The sequence below is a fragment of the Salmo trutta genome, chromosome 24 (genome assembly GCF_901001165.1).
Source record: "Salmo trutta chromosome 24, fSalTru1.1, whole genome shotgun sequence".
Lineage (NCBI taxonomy): Eukaryota > Metazoa > Chordata > Actinopteri > Salmoniformes > Salmonidae > Salmo > Salmo trutta.
Window position 1 is genome coordinate 21,798,542 of NC_042980.1, and position 20,002 is coordinate 21,818,543.

A 20,002-nucleotide genomic window follows, 5' to 3' on the forward strand; every position below is an offset into this window, starting at 1 on the left:
AGACAACATATCGCGTTTACTTCAATATGATGGTTTTATCAATATTTGCGCATAAAGGCGTTTCCTCCATTACTCGCATAATTAATTTTACCAACACAAAAAGATCCCATGTTGTCTAGCATATTGTTTTGTCGACATTTGGAAAGTTTACCGGACAATTTTCTTTTTCCATCAGGCCTGTCTTGACATTTTTTTTATCCGACATTTACTTTACGCATTAAAAGGTTGCCAGAAATGTTGATGTATTTGCATTGTCCCTGTCAAATAAACCGAATAAAAGTGTTGCTGACATCCAAAGGTTTCAGATCTTTTCCCCCCAGACATGGAGAGAGTTTTTTTTCATTTTCTCTCTTCCTATAGGCCTCGTGGTTTTGGTCATCTTGTGCGAGCCCGTAATATCAAAACGGTTGGAGACCTCAGTGCTCTCACACCAAGCGAAATCAAGAACCTTCCCATTCGCTCCCCAAAGATCTCTAATGTGAAGACAGCACTTAAAACATACCACGAACAGCAGGTAATGCCTAGAACTTTCAAAACAGTAACTTTCCACCACCTAAAAATGCAACTGAAAATGAAATCTCTTCTGTTCACCTTATTTTACCAGATAAATCATTTTCCTACATAGATTATAACTGCAGATAAAACCCACCTGAACTGATGCCATCTGTTTGGGCTGTATCTGACTGTTTTCCTTGTCCTTGCTTCAGCGGAAGGGCCGTAGTGATGAGTTGAAGAGTTTTGAAGAGATGGAGAACATGACATCAGAGCAGGAGGAGCCAACCCTTCCTCGGAACCAGGAAGAGGAGGACAAGACTCCTGGAGAGGCCCTCGGTGAGTTCCTACCAAATACACTACACTTTAGAAAAATGTCCTAATGATAATGGTTTGTTGGTGCCAAGCGATTTGAATTGATATGTTACTTTAACAATCAATCACATTTCTAGCCCTTTTAAAAGCAACAGTTGTCACAGTGCTGTACGGTAACCCAGCCTAGGCCACAGTTGAATTACTTTTTTATTTGTTTTAGATCACAATACCGCAAAACATCTTCATATTTTTCTATAAACCTTCAATCTAGTTTAAGCCATTTGAGGTATTACCTCTCATCTTCAGTATGTCATACATGGTCTCTCTGATCCTTGCTGTAGCCACAGAGATGTTGGATGAGCCAGTGTCCATGGAGCAGGGTTCAGAGGACAGACTGGACCAGAGCAGGCCTGACCACCAGAGGCCTGAGGGGGATCTTCTGTTGGAGGTGGAGTCCCTGGGAGCTCTTCTAGCCGGGGAGGAACTGAGCCGCTGCTCCCCTGACCAGCTTGTTCAGCTCCATGATCAGCTGGGAGGGATGATGAAGAATGTAGTGGTGCAGCTGCAGAGCAGACTACTTTCTCAGAACAAGGACAGCGGACCCTGATCGAAACGGTCTACGGGTTTGGATTGCATATCTTAAGAATGCCCGATGTGACGTCTCTTGAAGGTGCCAATTGAGGGTGCCTATTGACATTTGGGGGGGGCGGAACATTGGTGTTTGAGTTTTTAGAGATCTTATAGAGATTTTTTTTATATGGGCCCCTCAGCCCCCATGGACTTCGAACCTGAACACCCCAATTGCGGTTCCTCCTATTACACTCTTAACAGAGTTAATCAGGACTGTGCTACAAGTTGACTAGGATCTATGTTTTTAACTCCTGTTGTTTTTGTCCTTTTTCCATGTCCTCTGATGGGTGAGGGAGGTATTTTATAAATGCTCACTACTTTACTTTTCTTTTTAGCCTGAAAGGTTGGGTGGTGATGATGATGATGATGATGATTTAACAGTCGCTATGGTAAGAGTGAAAGGGAAGCACGGTCTCTGATTGGCTGTTCCAAGACTTTGCCATGAATTGACTTTTTAGCAATCGATGCTGGCCAGGAGGGTGGCACTTTTTACGTATTTAAATAAATGATGCGAAAACTTATGAGGGTGTATCACCAAGTGTTATTTTGGATGTATAGGGGGATGGAAAGAGTAATGGTCTATTTTTACGCTTACAGTAGGTGGGCAACATATTTCTGTTCTGATTTTGAATTGATGACTCTTAAGGGCTTTCCAGACGAGCAGCGGGGGGGTGGAGTGGCCCATTAATTTTCAATGGAGCTAGGCGGGGGGGCTATCCAGGCGGAGCGGTCGGAGGTACACATGGAAGATGCTTAGCCAGGGCAGGGAAAATAGAAATCTGCTGTTTTTCTAGTGGTGCTGTCGTTGTTGACCATTCACAGTAGAAAACACAGCCTACGTGGTGATATGTGCAACAGCAGGACCAGGAAGCTAAATTGGCACAGGCCCAGCCATTCAGAATGAGTTTTTCCCCACAAAAGGGCTTTATTACAGAAATAATCCTCAGCAGCTGGGATCTTTAAATTAAGGTAATGAAAAATGGGACAAAAAATGTACATTGCGTTTATATTTTTGTTCTGTGTTTTTTTGGGGGGGGTCTATAAAAACTCAAAGAACAACGTTACTGGCTCATCTTCACTTGATTTTATCTTGTCAGGTTGTGTCAATATCAAAATTATTATTGATATACCTTGAATCAATAAGTAAGTTGCTGTAACAACAATAAGAATGTTCCAGAAGCTCACGCCACAGCTAGCTTTCATTTTTTTATTTAACTAGGCAAGTCAGTTAAAAACAAATTATTATTTACAGTGACGGCCAAACCAGGACGACACTGGGCCAATTGTGCGCCGCCCTATGGGACTCCCAATCGCGGCCGGATGTGATACAGCTGCCTGTTGCCAATGGTGCTAGCGAATTGGAACCTCTTCTATAGTGCAACTGGTTGGTACAGTGAGGGAAAAAAGTATTTGATCCCCTGCTGATTTTGTACATTTGCCCACTGACAAAGAAATGATCGGTCAATAATTTTAATGGTAGGTTTATTTGAACAGTGAGAGACAGAATAACAACAACAAAAATCCAGAAAGATGCATGTCAAAAATGTTATAAATTGATTTGCATTTTAATGAGGGAAATAAGTATTTGACCCCTCTGCAAAACATGACTTAGTACTTGGTGGCAAAACCCTTGTTGGCAATCAGGTCAGACGTTTCTTGTAGTTGGCCACCAGGTTTGCACACATTTCAGGAGGGATTTTGTCCCACTCCTCTTTGCAGATCTTCTCCAAGTCATTAAGGTTTCGAGGCTGACGTTTGGCAACTCGAACCTTCAGCTCCCTCCACAGATTTTCTAGGCCACTCCAGGACCTTAATGCGCTTCTTCTTGAGCCACTACTTTGTTGCCTTGGCCATGTGTTTTGGGTCATTGTCATGCTGGAATACCCACCCATGACCCATTTTCAATGCCCTGGCTGAGGGAAGGAGGTTCTCACCCAAGATTTGACGGTACATGGCCCCGTCCATCGTCCCTTTGATGCGGTGAAGTTGTCCTGTCCCCTTAGCAGAAAAACACCCCAAAGCATAATGTTTCCACCTCCATGTTTGACGGTGGTGATGGTGTTCTTGGGGTCATAGGCAGCATTCATCCTCCTCCAAACACGGCGAGTTGAGTTGATGCCAAAGAGCTCCATTATGGTCTCATCTGACCACAACACTTTCACCCAGTTTTCCTCTGAATCATTCAGATGTTCATTGGCAAACTTCAGACGGACATGTATATGTGCTTTCTTGAGCAGGGGGACCTTGCGGGCGCTGCAGGATTTCAGTCCTTCACGGCGTAGTGTGTTACCAATTGTTTTCTTGGTGACTATGGTCCCAGCTGCCTTGAGATCATTGACAAGATCCTCCCGTGTAGTTCTGGGCTGATTCCTCACCGTTCTCATGATCATTGCAACTCCACGAGGTGAGATCTTGCATGGAGCCCCAGGCCGAGGGTGATTGACAGTTATTTTGTGTTTCTTCTATTTGCGAATAATCGCACCAACTGTTGTCACCTTCTCACCAAGCTGCTTGGCGATGGTCTTGTAGCCCATTCCAGCCTTGTGTAGGTCTACAATCTTGTCCCTGACATCCTTGGAGAGCTCTTTGGTCATGGCCATGGTGGAGAGTTTGGAATCTGATTGCTTCTGTGGCCATGTCTTTTTTACAGGTAACAAGCTGCGGTTAGGAGCACTCCCTTTAAGAGTGTGCTCTTAATCTCAGCTCGTTACCTGTATAAAAGACACCTGGGAGCCAGAAATCTTTCTGATTGAGAGGGGGTCAAATACTTATTTCCCTCATTAAAATGCAAATCAATTTATAACATTTCTGACATGTGTTTCTTTTTTGTTTGTTGTTATTCTGTCTCTCACTGTTCAAATAAACCTACCATTAAAATTATAGACTGATCATTTCTTTGTCAGTGGGCAAATGTACCAAATCAGCAGGGGATCAAATACTTTTTTTCCCTCACTGTACGTTGTCAAGGAGGGCGATAGTGTGTTGATGAGGCTCGAACCTGGGGCCCTTCTTTTATGTAATGGACAGGTTATCCTGAGTTGTACTCCGAGGACACTTTACTGCTAAGTTAGCACACTGACGTCGGTTTCACTGCTAACGTGTTCTCCGGTTCTGCATTTTGAACTGCAGGAAATGTATGTAATGTAGCTAAATCAAAGTGAAGAGGCCACAAGGTACAGAAATGGGAACACAAGACGGCACTAGTGCAGAGCGTGGTGTGCTTTATTAGCTACTGATTAAAGGTATGACTTCCTTGACCCCAAGACCTAGGTAATTGGAAGAAACAAAACACACATGCAACTAGTGGCCAGCCTTCAGGAGGGAAGAGGCTCCTCTTTTACAACTTCAGAACGCACAACTCCTCAGAAACTGGGGTGTGAAACGCTCTGAACGTTGTAGATGGAAATACAGTAGATAGAGCTGACACAGTTCCCTATTCTCTGATAACAAACTGTTCTACACAATACATTTCTATCTGAACTTTCTGTAATGTTACATCCTGAACAGACCCCTGGTTTAAGGTTAGATCATTGAGGCAATGGCTGATGTCTCGGTAAGGTTATTCTTTCCTTTCATCAACCCCTTGTAGACTTGGGTGATAATACAACTTTATTCTCTCCATACGTTCACTTTTATATCACAGGAAAGTTTGAATTGCATGTAGCCCATCTCTTGTGTGAAAATTAACTTCAAAGCTTTAAGAATATTTAACTGATATACATTTGCCTGCAATTTACACAATGGGATTTTGTCATATCATTGTTATTGTGAAACAAGGTCTTGGAAGAGGTTGAACATTTGACAGTAGTCTATATATAGGTATGTTTATTTCTACGCCATCCACAGGGATAATGAAACGGGCGTCAACAATTTTTATAGTAGACTAATAATAGTTACGCAGCTACTAAAATCTAATATAAGCACTAGTCTACACAAAAGGTTTACGAAGTGACAGATTCAGCCGCAGGTAGGGGCCAATCAGGGAGCCCAGTGGATGTCTCGCACACTCTGGAGGAAGGATTGGGGGGATGGGCGGGCCTTGTCTTTAGATAACCTCAACGTAATTGGCCGGCAGCATGCCAGTCTTGCCTGAGCGCTGCACGGTGCCGTACATCCAACCTTCATCGATGGCCTGCACGTTTACGATGACATCACCGTCCTTAAAGGACACCTCGTCACTGTCGGCAGAGGAGTAGTCATACATGGCACGCACCGTTTTCTGAAAGGGACCAAGAATGTATTTTAGTCATGGTTGCTGATAAAGAAAGCAGCGGATGGTTTACTGAAATCTTTTTTTCAAATCCATTTTTTTTTTTTTTTTAGAACAAAGTAGTGCACAACATCCCACCAAACGGATTTAGCCAAAAACTCCCAGCACAGGCCTCCTTGTTTTTCTGGCCTCTCCCTTCCCAACGCGGAGGCAATAAAATGTATCATTCTGTTTCACAGTTAGCATCAGCAGCCAATAAACTGAGGACTGGTTGCCATGGTAACGACCTTTTTCCTGTGAGCGTGGTACCATGGGTACAGTACTCACCCCGGTGGTGGAGGGGTGGGAGGGGACAGAGGACACGGTGGTCTGCTGGGTGGCTACAGAGGAAGACCTCTGCTGCAGCTCCACGGTCTTGGTGTGTGTGTAGCCTGCAGGAGATAAGAAAGACAGTCAAGTCAGCCGTCAAAGTTAGGATGAGGGTTAGTTATGGATACTTCTACCAAAGAGGAGTGGGCACAGGGTCCTGACTATACAAAGTATTGATGAGGTCTGAATATATAGGTCTTAAATCCATGTAGACACTTCAAACTTCAAGTGGGCCAAAGTGGTTTGGTGGTGTGATATCTGAACTTGGTTGTGAGTGAGCAGAGGAGGACCTACTACAGTAGACCTACCCATAGAGGGGAGAGTGAAGCCGTTGCTGTACAGCGATATGTGGTGTCCTGGGTCCTCAGACACCTCAGACTTCTCATCGCCAACACCACTCATAGCACTGGTAGAGCGGGAGTGCTCCTTGCTGCGTCGCTGGGCTTGGACTGTCAGATAAGGAATGTCAAGGGTTGAATCATTTTTGTATTTTAAGTTACAGGTAACTGCCAACATAATGGAAACACATGAGTAAATGAGGGTTCCATGGTCCCCACCACGTAATTGGCCGGCAGCGTGCCAGTCCCCTCCAAGCTCATCACAAACCTGGGGACCCAGGGACTGAACATCTCCCTCTGCAACTGTATCCTGGACTTCCTGACGGGCCGGCCCCAGGCGTTGAGGGTAGGCAACAACACCTTTGCCAAGCTGGCCCTCAACACGGGGGCCCCTCAGGGGTGTGTGCTTAGTACCCTCCTGTACTCCCTGTTCACTCACGACTGCGTGGCTAAGCATAACTCCAACACCATCATCAAGTTTGCTGACGACACGACGGTGGTAGGCCTGATCACCGACGGTGATGATACCGCCTACAGAGAGGAGGTCAGAGACCTAGCAGTGTGGTGCCGGGACAACAACCTCTCTGCACACATCAACAACTGACACCCCACGAAGCATCGTTCTTCAGGTCTCAGAGCGAGTGACGTCACCCGATTGAAACGCTATTAGCGGGCACCACCGCTAACTAGCTATTTCACATCGGTTACACCCACATGGACAGGTCATATAGCTGTATATAGCTCCATTCTTGTGTATTTTGGGGTGCATTTTCCTGGCATGGTTTATGGCCACTCAACCCCTTAGAGGGCAAGGTAAACGCCAGTAAATACACAGCCATTCTGAGTGATCACCTTCAACCTATGATTAATCATTTCTATCCTGCTGGGAGTGGATGACAATGCCCCCATCCATAGGGCACACATGGTCACTGAATGGTTTGATGAGCATGAAAACAATGTAAACCACATGCCATGGCCGTCTCAGTCACAAGATCTCAACCCAATTGAACACTTATGGGAGATTCTGGAGTGGCAGTTGAGAGCGTTTTCCACCACCATCAACAAAACACCAAATTATGGAATTGTTCATTCCTCCTGACAGAGTTCAACACAGTTGTAGAATCTATGCCAAGGCGCATTGAAGCCGTTCTGGCTGCTCGTGGTGGCCCAAAGACCTATTAAGACACTTAGCTGGTGTTTCCATTATTTTGGCTGTTACGTGTATAACTAATTCGGAATTCTTTAATTTATATGATTTCCTGTAATGTAAATCATGTCATGCTCAGGCGTCTCTCACCTGACATCATGTGCAGACTCCTGGACTGGATGTTGTCCTCAGCAGGGTCATAGTCAAACACAGAGCCGGGATTGGTGCGCCACACACGTAGATCTGAGGGTGAACAGACAGAGAGGTTATAATGGTCTGCTGGGGTTTCCAATACCTGCAATTTTCTTCATTGTCCGTGTACGTATTCTGACCCATTCTGCGTTAAGAAGTACATCGTACATCTAGGCCTGGATTCAATCCGACCGCGCTGCTAGATAATGTGTTTTTTAAAGGCAACGTTATCGCATTGATTTTAGGTAAGATTCAGTTGGGATTTACCTTTAAATGTCAAGCGTGCAGTAGCCAGCGTTGGAAAAAGTACCCAATTGTCATACTTAAGTAAAAGTAATGACACATTCATAGTAAAAGTCAACAAGTATTTATTTTTAAATATACTTAAATATCAAAAGTAAATGTAATTGCTCAAATATACTTATGTACAAAAGTAAAAGTATAAATTATTCAAAATTCCTTATATTAAGCAAACAAGACAGCCCCGTTTTAGTTTCGGTTTTGGATAGGGGCACACTCCAACCCTCAGACATAATTTACAAATGAAACGTTTGTGTTTAGTGAGTCCGTCAGGTCAGAGGCAGTAGGGATGACCAGGGATGTTCTCTTGATAAGTGCGTGAATTGGACAGTTTTCCTGTCCTGCTAAGCATTCAAAATGTAACAAGTACTTTTGGGTGTCAGGAAAATGTATGGAGTAAAAAGTACATTCTTTTATTTAGGTATGTAGTGGAGTAAAATTAAGTTGTCTTAAATAGATACCCCAAAAAACGATTTAAGTAGTATTTGAAAGTATTTGTACTTTCCACCACTGGCTGTAGCACGGTTTGGGATTGATTCACAGCACTACAGTGGGTGTGGGTGTGTTTTATTGGGTACCAGTGACAGTCTCCTGTTCGTGCTCCACGACGCGTCTCTTCTCCATCTCGACCACGCGTCTCTGGATGCCACGGTAGTTGATGTCGCTGAACGCCTGGGTGTTCTTCTTCACGCGGTCCATGACAGGGTCAGAGGTAGTGGGAGTGAAGCTGCCCTTAGTCCTTTCAAAGTCCTGGTGGTATTTCACCTGGTGGACACAGCACTGGGATGGTTTTACATCGGTAGGGAATGAGTAATCAACTTGGTATGGCATGTGTTATTTCATTTTAATAAAGGACTAAGTGGAAAGCCTAGTTCAACTTAAGTGGTATGGTTTAACATTGGTACGAATTATGAAAGTGATACATTTTTGTCTGGCATCAGTTATTACATATAAATGACTCTTTACAAGCTTAATAACATCTAGAAAAACCAGACTAACTGCAGAAATGTTGCGTTGAGTCTCCTTGACCCGTCTCATCTCAGGTGTGTCCAACACAAAGGCAGCCTTGCCCTGGACCTGCTTACGGAAGCTGTCAGAGTACAACACCTGTGGGATGGCAGAGAGGACAGCAGAGGAACAACATGAGCACCAGAGTTAACAGATCGGCCCACTCTGAGAAGGGCTTATTATTGGGACCTCTGACAGATGATATTAGCAGGGAGATTCAAACATTCAGAGTGTGTGTGGATTAAGAAGGTGTATCCCAATTCATAAGGGGGTTAGGAGTGTTTTTTCCAATCCTTAATGGGGGTGATGGGAGTGGGAGAAAGTCAGGGGAACAGGAGGAAGTTGACTAGTTTCAACAACAAGGGAGAGGGTTAGCGATGATAATATTGACAACACATCACAGCTGGTGGGTGGTATTAAAATAGATGAGGAGAGTAGATGCTGACTACTGTAGATCGGATTAATATGGTTAACTAAAGCCAGAAGAAGGAGGAGTTAGAGAGGGTTAATGTGGGTTCTAAAGGGGCACACAGGTCATGGAGGACGGCTGGTGTACCGAGCTAATCTGTTCTTGGTTCCGCTTCGCTCTCTCCATCTCTGGAGTGAACACTTGGGGTGTTCCTTTAGCAGAACTGTCCTTATACAACACCTACAGGACAGAAACACATTGCCCCCCAGGGGACAGTAAGACACACTGCAACAACACAGACAGCAATCACACAACCCAACACACACACACTAAACATCTGCAGCCTCCACAGCATGGCAAGGCTGTTAGTTGCCACACTAAAACAGGAGATATAACAACACAAAACTAACAGGTTTAGAACACTGCTGTGGAGAGGAGATAAAAACTTTGTGGAAAAAAGGTTATGGAAAGGGGAAAATGGAAAAGCAAAAACACTCAGAACGTGAGGGAGCCACATCGTAGAGGGTGTTTTTGGCTGAGGTTGGAATTAAGGGAGAGTCAAAGGGGATTTACCGATGTTGGAAGGTGGATGGACAGATAGATAGGAGGGAGAAGGACGGATGTGTTATATTAGGATTTTTGATTGTTGATGACAGGAGCTGTAGCTCAGGGAGCTCCAGCCTGAACCGATGGGCATCGCTGATGCAGGAAGATAAAAGGAGTATATGAGGGTTGATGATGAGGGGACAGCAGATAAAGAAGACGGTTTAAGGAGATGAGGGATGGTCAGGTGAGGGAGGGTCATGCTCAAATGTCAACTAAACCCAGTGAGAAACACAGAAACACGTGTTGGTGGGTTCAATGGTTTCCTCTAGTACCGAGCTGATGTTCTTCTGCATCTCACGGACCCTCTTCACCTCTGGTAGGTCTGAGACGGCTGTGCCCTGCCCCAACGAGTCCTTGTACTTTATCTACACATCAGATCAGCAGCACGGGTCCCATGCAGAGTAGAGGAGACATCACAATGGACATACACACAGAGAGCAACCGTAAGCCAGAGACAGACAGCAGCTACAAATGACATTGAACTATTAATAGCACAAGGACAAGAGCAGCTACAAAGGAATAAAGCTAGAATGAACACACAGGACACAGCAACAACTTAAGCAACAGCATTTTGGGCCTCACCTCTTAGATAGAAACATGTAATCACAGAGAGGGGTTCCTCCACCAATATATTGTTCAGACATAGATTCATGTTACCAGAGAACTTGACATTGTAAAATAATCATCTACTTGCTTAATTTTTTTAGAAAAATTTATGTTTAACTGGAACAAGCTACATTAGTATTATGACTCCATGATAGGTTTGATGAGATGGTGATAAAGGATTGTTTAATAGGGTATCTTTCACAGATAACAGTTTTGAGGTGGGGTGAGATTGGAAAGGGTTGGACAGGGGAATTAAAGAGGGGTTGGAGTTCTACAGGGCCTTGAATAACAGGAGCAGGACAGACAGGAGTATATGGATGGTAGATGGAAGGTGGGTAGGTGGATCACACTATAATACTATGTACCGTGCTAATGTGTTGCTGATTGCGTTTAACTCTCTCCATCTCTGGGGTGTCTGACAGAGCTGTCCCTCTTCCCAAATCCTCTTTGTACTGAATCTTTAAACAGTAACACGAGGACAACCAGTCAGGAAGAGGGTTGATCGCCCACTCAAATAATAACAAAGGATATTGTAAACTTATGAGGGCCGCCATAAAATACATGCAAAGGTTTGGGTTATAGTTAAACTACTGTTCTGAAATCTCACAGCACTTCAGTAAAGAAACTGAGAAGAAATAAAATCAAAAGATTTTTAAAAAGTATGATGAAATTAATAGAAACAAAAAATGAAGAAGAAAACTCTTAAGAGCAATTTGTCTGGTAGGACAAAAACAGATTGAAAAACAATAAAATTATAAGGAGATGATTCTATTTGGGTCTTTAGTTTGGAGGAAAAAGGAAGTTATGTTATTTTGTATTCAGGTAGGAAGCACTAGGCTTCATCTTAGCACACAGAAGTCAAAGGTCAGGAGAATAACCACTGATAGTTTAGGGGGCATTATTTGAGGTCAGTTAGGGGTCATACGACAGAGAAGGTATGAGTTTTTTGGGAGTTTGTTGGTTGGGAAATTAAGCGGGGCTAGATAGAAACTTGAATACCGAGCTGATGTTCTTCTGCATCTCACGAACCCTCTTCACCTCAGGTAGGTCTGAGACGGCTGTTCCCTGACCCAACGAGTCCTTGTACTTTATCTACCATAGGGGTTCCATGAGGAACACAGAGACAAAGCAAGACAGATATAAAGTACACACATACAGTGGATATAAAAAGTCTACAACACCCCTGTTAAAATGCCAGGTTTTTGTGATGTAAAAGAATGAGACAAAGATAAATCATGTCAGAACTTTTTCTACTGTTAATGTGACCTATAATGTGAACAATTCAATTGAAAAACAAACTGAAATCTTCGAGGGGGAAAAATGAATAATAAAAACCTTACAATGACCTGGTTGCATAAGTGTGCACACCCTCTTATAACTGGGGATGTGGCTGTGTTCAGAATTAACCAATCACATTCAAACTCATGTTAAATAGAAGTCATTACACACCTGCCATCATTTAAAGTGACTCTGATTAATCACAAATAAAGTTCAGCTGTTCTAGTAGGATTTTCCTGACATTTTCTTAGTTGTATCTCAGAGCAAAAGCCATGGTCCACAGAGAGCTTCCAAAGCATCAGAGGGATCTCATTGTTGAAAGATATCAGTCAGGAGAAGGGTACAAAAGAATTTCCAAAGCATTACATTTACCATGGAACACAGTGAAGACAGTCATCATCAAGTGGAGAAAATATGGCACCACATTACCAAGAACTGGACGTCCCTCCAAAATGTATGAAAAGACGAGAAGAAAACTGGTCAGGGAGGCTTCCAAGAGGCCTACAGCAACATTAAAGGAACTGCAGGAATTTCTGGCAAGTACTGGCTGTGTGCTACATGTGACAACAATCTCCCGTATTCTTCATATGAATGGGCTATGGGGCAGGGTGGCAAGACGGAAACCTTTTCTTACAATGAAAAACGTCCAAGCCCGGCTGAAGTTTGCAAAAACAAACATCAAGTCCCCCAAAAGCACGTGGGAAAATGTGTTATGGTCTGATGAAACCAAGGTTGAACTTTTTGGCCATAATTCCAAAAGGTATGTTTGGTGCAAAAACAGCACTGCACATCACCCAAAGAACACCATACCCATAGTGAAGCATGGTGGTGGCAGCATCATGCTTTGGGGCTGTTTTTCTTCAGCTGGAACCGGGGCCTTAGTCAGGGTGGAGGGAATTATGAACAGTTCCAAATACCAGGCAATTTTGGCACAAAACCTTCAGGCGTTCGTTAGAAAGCTGAAGATGAAGAGGAAGTTCACCTTTCAGCACGACAACGACCCAAAGCACACATCCAAATCCACAAAAGCATGGCTTCACCAGAAGAAGATCAACGTTTTGGAATGGCCCAGCCAGAGCCCAGACCTGAATCCAATTGAACATCTCTGGGGTGATCTGAAGAGGGCTGTGCACAGGAGATGTCCTCGCAATCTGACAGATTTGGAGCGCTTCTGCAAAGAAGAGTGGGCAAATATTGCCACATCAAGATGTGCCATGCTAATAGACTCCTACCCAAAAAGACTGAGTGCTATAATAAATTCAAAAGGTGCTTCAACAAAGTATTAGTTTAAGGGTGTGCACACTTATGCAACCAGGTTATTGTGAGTTTATTTTTTATTTTTCCCCCTCAAAGATTTCAGTTTGTTTTTCAATTGAATTGTTCACATTATAGGTCACATTAAAGGTGGAAAAAGTTCTGACATGATTTATCTTTGTCTCATTATTTTACATCACAAAAACCTGGCATTTTAACAGGGGTGTGTAGACTTTTTATATCCACTGTACTGTACATACATACAGAAGCAAAGACCTCACTGAAACAGTGACAACACAGCTGGCGTAAAGCACAAGAATGCTCACATGTAGGTTAAACAGTCATGACATTTACAATTATTGTTAACAGCAGTTAAGTTTACAGCATATACAGTTTATAACACTATAAACAATGTGGCTGAATAGGAAACTTCTGAGCGAATGAAAGGTCGATATTTGGTTTAGTTTATTACAGATCTTAGATGTAATGAATTATTGTTTTGTTTGATGACTTCTGTTGAGTCTGCTGGGACAATGAACTCAGAGATTAGTATAAACTATGTAGAACGGTGTTGAAAAGGTGGAAATTAAAAATGGTTGCTATTATGTAGAGATTAAACCATTATATTTTCTAGTTTTTTAAATCTGGGAACTGTGTTGGTGGTGGGGGGGGGGGGGGTCAGCATGGAGCCTATGGCATGGAAGTGTAGCTTGAGTGAAGATGGGTGGAGAGGAGAGGAGAAGAAAAGCAGGGTCACACAATAGTGTACCGTGCTAATGTTTGTCTGATTGCGTTTAACTCTGTCCATTTCTGGGGTGTCTGACAGAGCTGTTCCTCCTCCCAAATCCTCTTTGTACTGAATCTTTAAACAGTAACACAGGGACAACCAGTCAGAAATAGGGTTGATCGCCCACTTAAATACAAACAAAGGATATTGTAAACTTATGATGGCCGGCTTAAAATACATGCAAAGGTTTGGGTTATAGTTAAACTACTGTTCTGAAATCTCACAGCACTTCAGTAAAGAAACTGAGAAGAAATACAAAAAATAAAAAAGTAAAATTAAATTATTTGAAACAAAAATTGGAGAAGAAGAATCTAAATGCAGTTTGTTTGTCTGGTGGGACACAGATTGAAAAAAAAGAAAACTAAAAGGGGATGGTTCTACTTGGGCCTTTAGTTTGGAGGAAGAAGGAAGTTACATTATTTTGTATTCAGGTAGGAAGCACTAGGCTTCATCTAAGCACACAGAAGTCAAAGGTCAGGAGAATAACCACTGATAGTTTAGGGGGCATTATTTGAGGTCAGTTAGGGGTCATACGACAGAGAAGGTATGAGTTTTTTGGGAGTTTGTTGGTTGGGAAATTAAGCGGGGCTAGATAGAAACTCTAATACCGAGCTGATGTTCTTCTGCATCTCACGAACCCTCTTCACCTCAGGTAGGTCTGAGACGGCTGTTCCCTGACCCAACGAGTCCTTGTACTTTATCTACCATAGGGGTTCCATGAGGAACACAGAGACAAAGCAAGACAGATATAAAGCCCACACATACTGTACATACATACAGCAGCAAAGACCTCACTGAAACAGTGACAATACAGCTGGCGTAAAGCACAAGAACGCTCACATGTAGGTAAAACAGTCATGATTTTTAACAGTAGTTAAGTTTACAGCATATACAGTTTATAACACTATACACAATGTAGCTGAATAGGAAACTTCTGAGCGAATGAAAGGTTGATATTTGGTTTAGTTTATTACAGATCTTAGATGTAATGAATTATTGTTTTGTTTGATGACTTCTGTTGAGTCTGGTGGGACAATGAACTCAGAGATTAGTATAAACTATGTAGAACGGTGTTGAAAAGGTGGAAATTAAAAATGGTTGCTATTATGTAGAGATTAAACCATTATATGGTCTAGTTTTTTAAATCTGGGAACTGTGTTGGTGGTGGGGGGGGGGGGGTCAGCATGGAGCCTATGGCATGGAAGTGTAGCTTGAGTGAAGATGGGTGGAGAGGAGAGGAGAAGAAAAGCAGGGTCACACAATAGTGTACCGTGCTAATGTTTGTCTGATTGCGTTTAACTCTGTCCATCTCTGGGGTGTCTGACAGAGCTGTTCCTCCTCCCAAATCCTCTTTGTACTGAATCTTTAAACAGTAACACAGGGACAACCAGTCAGAAATAGGGTTGATCGCCCACTTAAATACAAACAAAGGATATTGTAAACTTATGATGGCCGGCATAAAATACATGCAAAGGTTTGGGTTATAGTTAAACTACTGTTCTGAAATCTCACAGCACTTCAGTAAAGAAACTGAGAAGAAATACAAAAAATAAAAAAGTAAAATTAAATTATTTGAAACAAAAATTGGAGAAGAAAAATCTAAATGCAGTTTGTTTGTCTGGTGGGACACAGATTGAAAAAAAAGAAAACTAAAAGGGGATGGTTCTACTTGGGCCTTTAGTTTGGAGGAAGAAGGAAGTTACATTATTTTGTATTCAGGTAGGAAGCACTAGGCTTCATCTAAGCACACAGAAGTCAAAGGTCAGGAGAATAACCACTGATAGTTTAGGGGGCATTATTTGAGGTCAGTTAGGGGTCATACGACAGAGAAGGTATGAGTTTTTTGGGAGTTTGTTGGTTGGGAAATTAAGCGGGGCTAGATAGAAACTCTAATACCGAGCTGATGTTCTTCTGCATCTCACGAACCCTCTTCACCTCAGGTAGGTCTGAGACGGCTGTTCCCTGACCCAACGAGTCCTTGTACTTTATCTACCATAGGGGTTCCATGAGGAACACAGAGACAAAGCAAGACAGATATAAAGCCCACACATACTGTACATACATACAGCAGCAAAGACCTCACTGAAAACAGTGACAATTCAGCTGGCGTAAAGCACAAGAATGCTCACATGTAGGTAAAACAGTCATGACATGTACAATGATTGTTAACAGCAGTTAAGTTTACAGCATATACAGTTTATAACACAATAAACAATGTACAGTTGAAGTCGGAAGTTTACATACACCACAGCCAAAAACATTTAAACTCAGTTTTTCACAATTCCTGATGTTTAATCCTAGTAAGAATTCCCTGTCTTAGGTCAGTTAGGATCACCACTTTATTTTAAGAATGTGAAATGTCAGAATAATAGTAGAGAGAATGATTTATTTCAGCTTTTATTTCTTTCATCACATTCCCAGTGGGTCAGAAGTTTACATACACTCAATTAGTATTTGGTAGCATTGCCTTTAAATTGTTTAACTTGGGTCAAACGTTTCGGGTAGCCTTCCACAAGCTTCCCACAATAAGTTGGGTGAATTTTGGCCCATTCCTCCTGACAGAGCTGGTGTAACTGAGTCAGGTTTGTATGCCTCCTTGCTTGCACATGCTTTTTCAGTTCTGCCCACACATTTTCTATAGGATTGAGGTCAGGACTTTGTGATGGCCACTCCAATACCTGACTTTGTTGTCCTTAAGCCATTTTGCCACAACTTTGGAAGTATGCTTGGGATCATTGTCCATTTGGAAGACCCATTTGCAACCAAGCTTTAACTTCCTGACTGATGTCTTGAGATGTTGCTTCAATATATCCACATAATGTTCCTTCCTAATCATGCCATCTATTTTGTGAAGTGCATCAGTCCCTTCTGCAGCAAAGCACCCCCACAACATGATGCTGTCACCCCCGTGCTTCACGGTTGGGATGGTGTTCTTCGGCTTGCAAGCCTACCCCTTTTTCTTCCAAACATAACGATGGTCATTATGGCCAAACAGTTCTATTTTTGTTTCATCAGACCAGAGGACATTTCTCCAAAAAGTACGATCTTTGTCCCCATGTGCAATTGCAAACCGTAGTCTGTCTTTTTTATGGCGGTTTTGGAGCAGTGGTCTCTTCCTTGCTGTGCGGCCTTTCAGGTTATGCGAATATAGGACTCGTCTTACTGTGGATATAGATACTATTGTACCTGTTTCCTCCAGCATCTTCACACGGTCCTTTGCTGTTGTTCTGGGATTGATTTGCACTTTTCGCACTAAAGTACATTAATCTCTAGGAGACAGAACGCGTCTCCTTCCTGAGTGCTATGACGGCTGCATGGTCCCATGGTATTTATACTTGCGTACTATTGTTTGTACAGATTAACGTGGTACCTTCAGGTGTTTGGAAATTGCTCCCAAGGATGAACCAGACCTGTGGAGGTCTACACATTTTTTTCTGAGGTCTTGGCTGATTTCTTTTGATTTTCCCATGATGACAAGCAAAGAGGCACTGAGTTTGAAGGTAGGCCTTGAAAAACATCCACATGTACACCTCCAATTGACTCAAATTATGTCAATTAGCCTATCAGAAGCTTCTAAAGCCATGACATCATTTTCTGGAATTTTCCAAGCTGTTTAAAGGCACAGTCAACTTAGTGTATGTAATCTTCTGACCCACTAGAATTGTGATACAGGGAATTATCAGTGAAATAATCTGTCTGTAAACAATTGTTGGAAAAATTACTGTGTCATGCACAAAGTAGATGTCCTAACCGACTTTCCAAAACTATAGTTTGTTAACAAGAAATATGTGGAGTGGTTGAAAAACAAGTTGTAATGACTCCAACCTAAGTGTATGTAAACTTCCCACTTCAACTGTAGCTGAATAGGAAACTTCTGAGCGAATGAAAGGTTGATATTTGGTTTAGTTTATTACAGATCTTAGATGTAATGAATTATTGTTTTGTTTGATGACTTCTGTTGAGTCTGGTGGGACAATGAACTCTGAGATTAGTATAAACTCTGCAGAACGGTGTTGAAAAGGTGGAAATTAAAAATGGTTGCTATTATGTAGAGATTAAACCATTATATTTTCTAGTTTTTAAAATCTGGGAACTGTGTTGGTGGTGGTGGTGGGGGGGGGGGGTCAGCATGGAGCCTATGGCATGGAAGTATAGCTTGAGTGAAGATGGGTGGAGAGGAGAGGAGAAGAAAAGCGGGGTCACACTATAGTGTACCGTGCTAATGTTTGTCTGATTGCGTTTAACTCTGTCCATTTCTGGGGTATCTGACAGAGCTGTTCCTCCTCCTAAATCCTCTTTGTACTGAATCTTTAAACAGTAAGAGGAGGCAAAAAGTAGTGAGCGACGATTAGCCTGACACAAAACATTTCTAGATGGCACATGACAGAAGCATTACACCGGTTGGCTAACAGTAAAATAATTACCATATAATGGCACTTCAGCATTGCACAAACCAGAGGTTTAAAATCTAAAATTGTTATTAACCTAAAGGTTAAAGCTGCTAATTATAGGAAAAATACAGCAACCCTGGGCACAGACGTCAATTCAACATCTATTCCATGTTGGTTCAACGTAATTTCGTTGAAATGAAGTGAAAACAACGTTGATTCAACCAGTGTGTGCCCAGTGGGAAGTTTGTCTAGGATTAATCTCGCACTATCTATCATAGTTAATATCTATATTATCTACATCAAAAAGGGCTGCATATCAGGGAATGTTAACTTTCAGTTCAAAAGAGAGTCAAAAATTAAGCAAAGAAATAAAAATAGCAAGATAGGGGAGGTATAAAAAAAAAGTGAAAATATGTTATTAGAAAAGGTAAAACATATTTTTGAAAGATACTCATGTAGCAGTAGGTATACCGAGCTGAAATTCTTTGTATTCTCTTTAACACGTAGCATTTCAGGGGTGTCCTTTATTGATGACACTTTGCCCTTAACGTTTTTAAGGTGGTCTGTCTGGTACTGAAGCTACAGGGAAAAGAGCACAAGTGCAGTTAAAATGTCTCTCAATAATAACAAAAAAAAAAATCAAGAAAAGATAGAAAAAGAAAACAAAAAGAGAAAAAAGCAACAACCATGATAAAACAATGGCGCTCTAATGAATATGTGTAACATTACAAAACGCAATACCTTTTTTACTGCCGATAGTAAAATGCATAAACCGCATGGTCTACTCTACACTGAAGAAAAATCACCTCTTTACTTTTGTTTATGTAATATGCCATTCTCTAATTATATAGATTCAACTATGTAATTAGCTGCTGTTCTTTCCAAAAACAACAAAAAGCCTTGAGCCCTGCTTTTCTGAATCGGTAATTACATAATAAACATAATGTACAGTATGCTGCTGGTTTTCATTAGTTCAGACAGCACAACACAACATATGTTCATAAAGAAACAATGAACATATATTGTAAATGTATATAAAGTATTGTAGGTAATACTTTGAAGACAAGACACCGAAGACACACAGAGAGCCACCTTGCTGCCACTGACTGGCATGGGTGATGATGAACCTGAGATCTGGAACCTGGGCCTTGGTTCCAAACGGAGGATTCTAAAACAGAGGGTTCTAAAAGGGTTCTACTTACAGTGCTGAAGTTCTTCTGGTTCTCACGGACTCTCATCAACTCAGGGGTGTCCAGGACGGGCACATAGTGAGACATGGTATTCTTAGCCTCCTCCCTGTACTTTTTCTGTTGGACACAATACACACACACACAGAGATAGAAGTCACACAACACCTTGGTCATTCAACTCTGATGTCAATATATTCAAAGCATATCAATCTATATCCCTCATATCAATGCAAAGGTAATCTACATAGTTTGTGGAGAGTTTATTAACATGGTTTGTGGACATCCATAGTCATTTGGAGCATTCCTGTTACCTGGCTGACCATGTTCCTGATATTCTGTGCGTGGAGGATGTCAGGGGTGTCGATAACACTAGTGTAGCTAGCCCTGTCCGCCTCAGCAGTCTGCTTGTACTTTTGCTGAGGAGGGGCACAAACTGCGGCTCAGAAACACACTCCTTGTTAAATAACAACTACATGCACT

The 20,002-nt window shown here is 42.2% G+C and overlaps 2 protein-coding genes across 28 annotated transcripts in view; one reads left to right on the forward strand and one right to left on the reverse strand.

The window, feature by feature from the left end:
- The window catches only part of rif1 (replication timing regulatory factor 1), a 28,079-nt gene extending 25,581 nt beyond the window's left edge, over window positions 1-2,498 (forward strand). For all 3 annotated transcript variants that reach the window (XM_029711464.1, XM_029711463.1, XM_029711465.1), the window contains exons 32-34: window positions 361-514; window positions 708-831; window positions 1,149-2,498. In XM_029711464.1, coding sequence (XP_029567324.1) covers window positions 361-514; window positions 708-831; window positions 1,149-1,414 — 544 coding nt within the window. In that variant the 3' untranslated portion in view covers window positions 1,415-2,498. The remainder of the gene's footprint in view (window positions 1-360; window positions 515-707; window positions 832-1,148) is intronic.
- A 2,140-nt stretch (window positions 2,499-4,638) lies between these two features.
- neb (nebulin) overlaps window positions 4,639-20,002 on the reverse strand; it is an 80,080-nt gene continuing 64,716 nt past the window's right edge. For 10 of the 25 annotated variants that reach the window (XM_029711486.1, XM_029711487.1, XM_029711488.1 and 7 more), the window contains 18 exons: window positions 19,834-19,938; window positions 19,535-19,639; window positions 18,804-18,911; window positions 18,157-18,249; window positions 15,838-15,930; window positions 15,212-15,304; window positions 14,550-14,642; window positions 13,924-14,016; window positions 11,622-11,714; window positions 10,988-11,080; window positions 10,289-10,381; window positions 9,558-9,650; window positions 8,993-9,100; window positions 8,572-8,758; window positions 7,652-7,744; window positions 6,325-6,465; window positions 5,975-6,078; window positions 4,639-5,656 (listed from right to left, as the gene is read on the reverse strand). In XM_029711486.1, the coding sequence (XP_029567346.1) occupies window positions 5,483-5,656; window positions 5,975-6,078; window positions 6,325-6,465; window positions 7,652-7,744; window positions 8,572-8,758; window positions 8,993-9,100; window positions 9,558-9,650; window positions 10,289-10,381; window positions 10,988-11,080; window positions 11,622-11,714; window positions 13,924-14,016; window positions 14,550-14,642; window positions 15,212-15,304; window positions 15,838-15,930; window positions 18,157-18,249; window positions 18,804-18,911; window positions 19,535-19,639; window positions 19,834-19,938 (1,962 nt within the window). In that variant the 3' untranslated portion in view covers window positions 4,639-5,482. The remainder of the gene's footprint in view (window positions 5,657-5,974; window positions 6,079-6,324; window positions 6,466-7,651; window positions 7,745-8,571; window positions 8,759-8,992; window positions 9,101-9,557; window positions 9,651-10,288; window positions 10,382-10,987; window positions 11,081-11,621; window positions 11,715-13,923; window positions 14,017-14,549; window positions 14,643-15,211; window positions 15,305-15,837; window positions 15,931-18,156; window positions 18,250-18,803; window positions 18,912-19,534; window positions 19,640-19,833; window positions 19,939-20,002) is intronic. The other 15 variants (XM_029711492.1, XM_029711471.1, XM_029711474.1 and 12 more) reach the window with 14 other exon arrangements.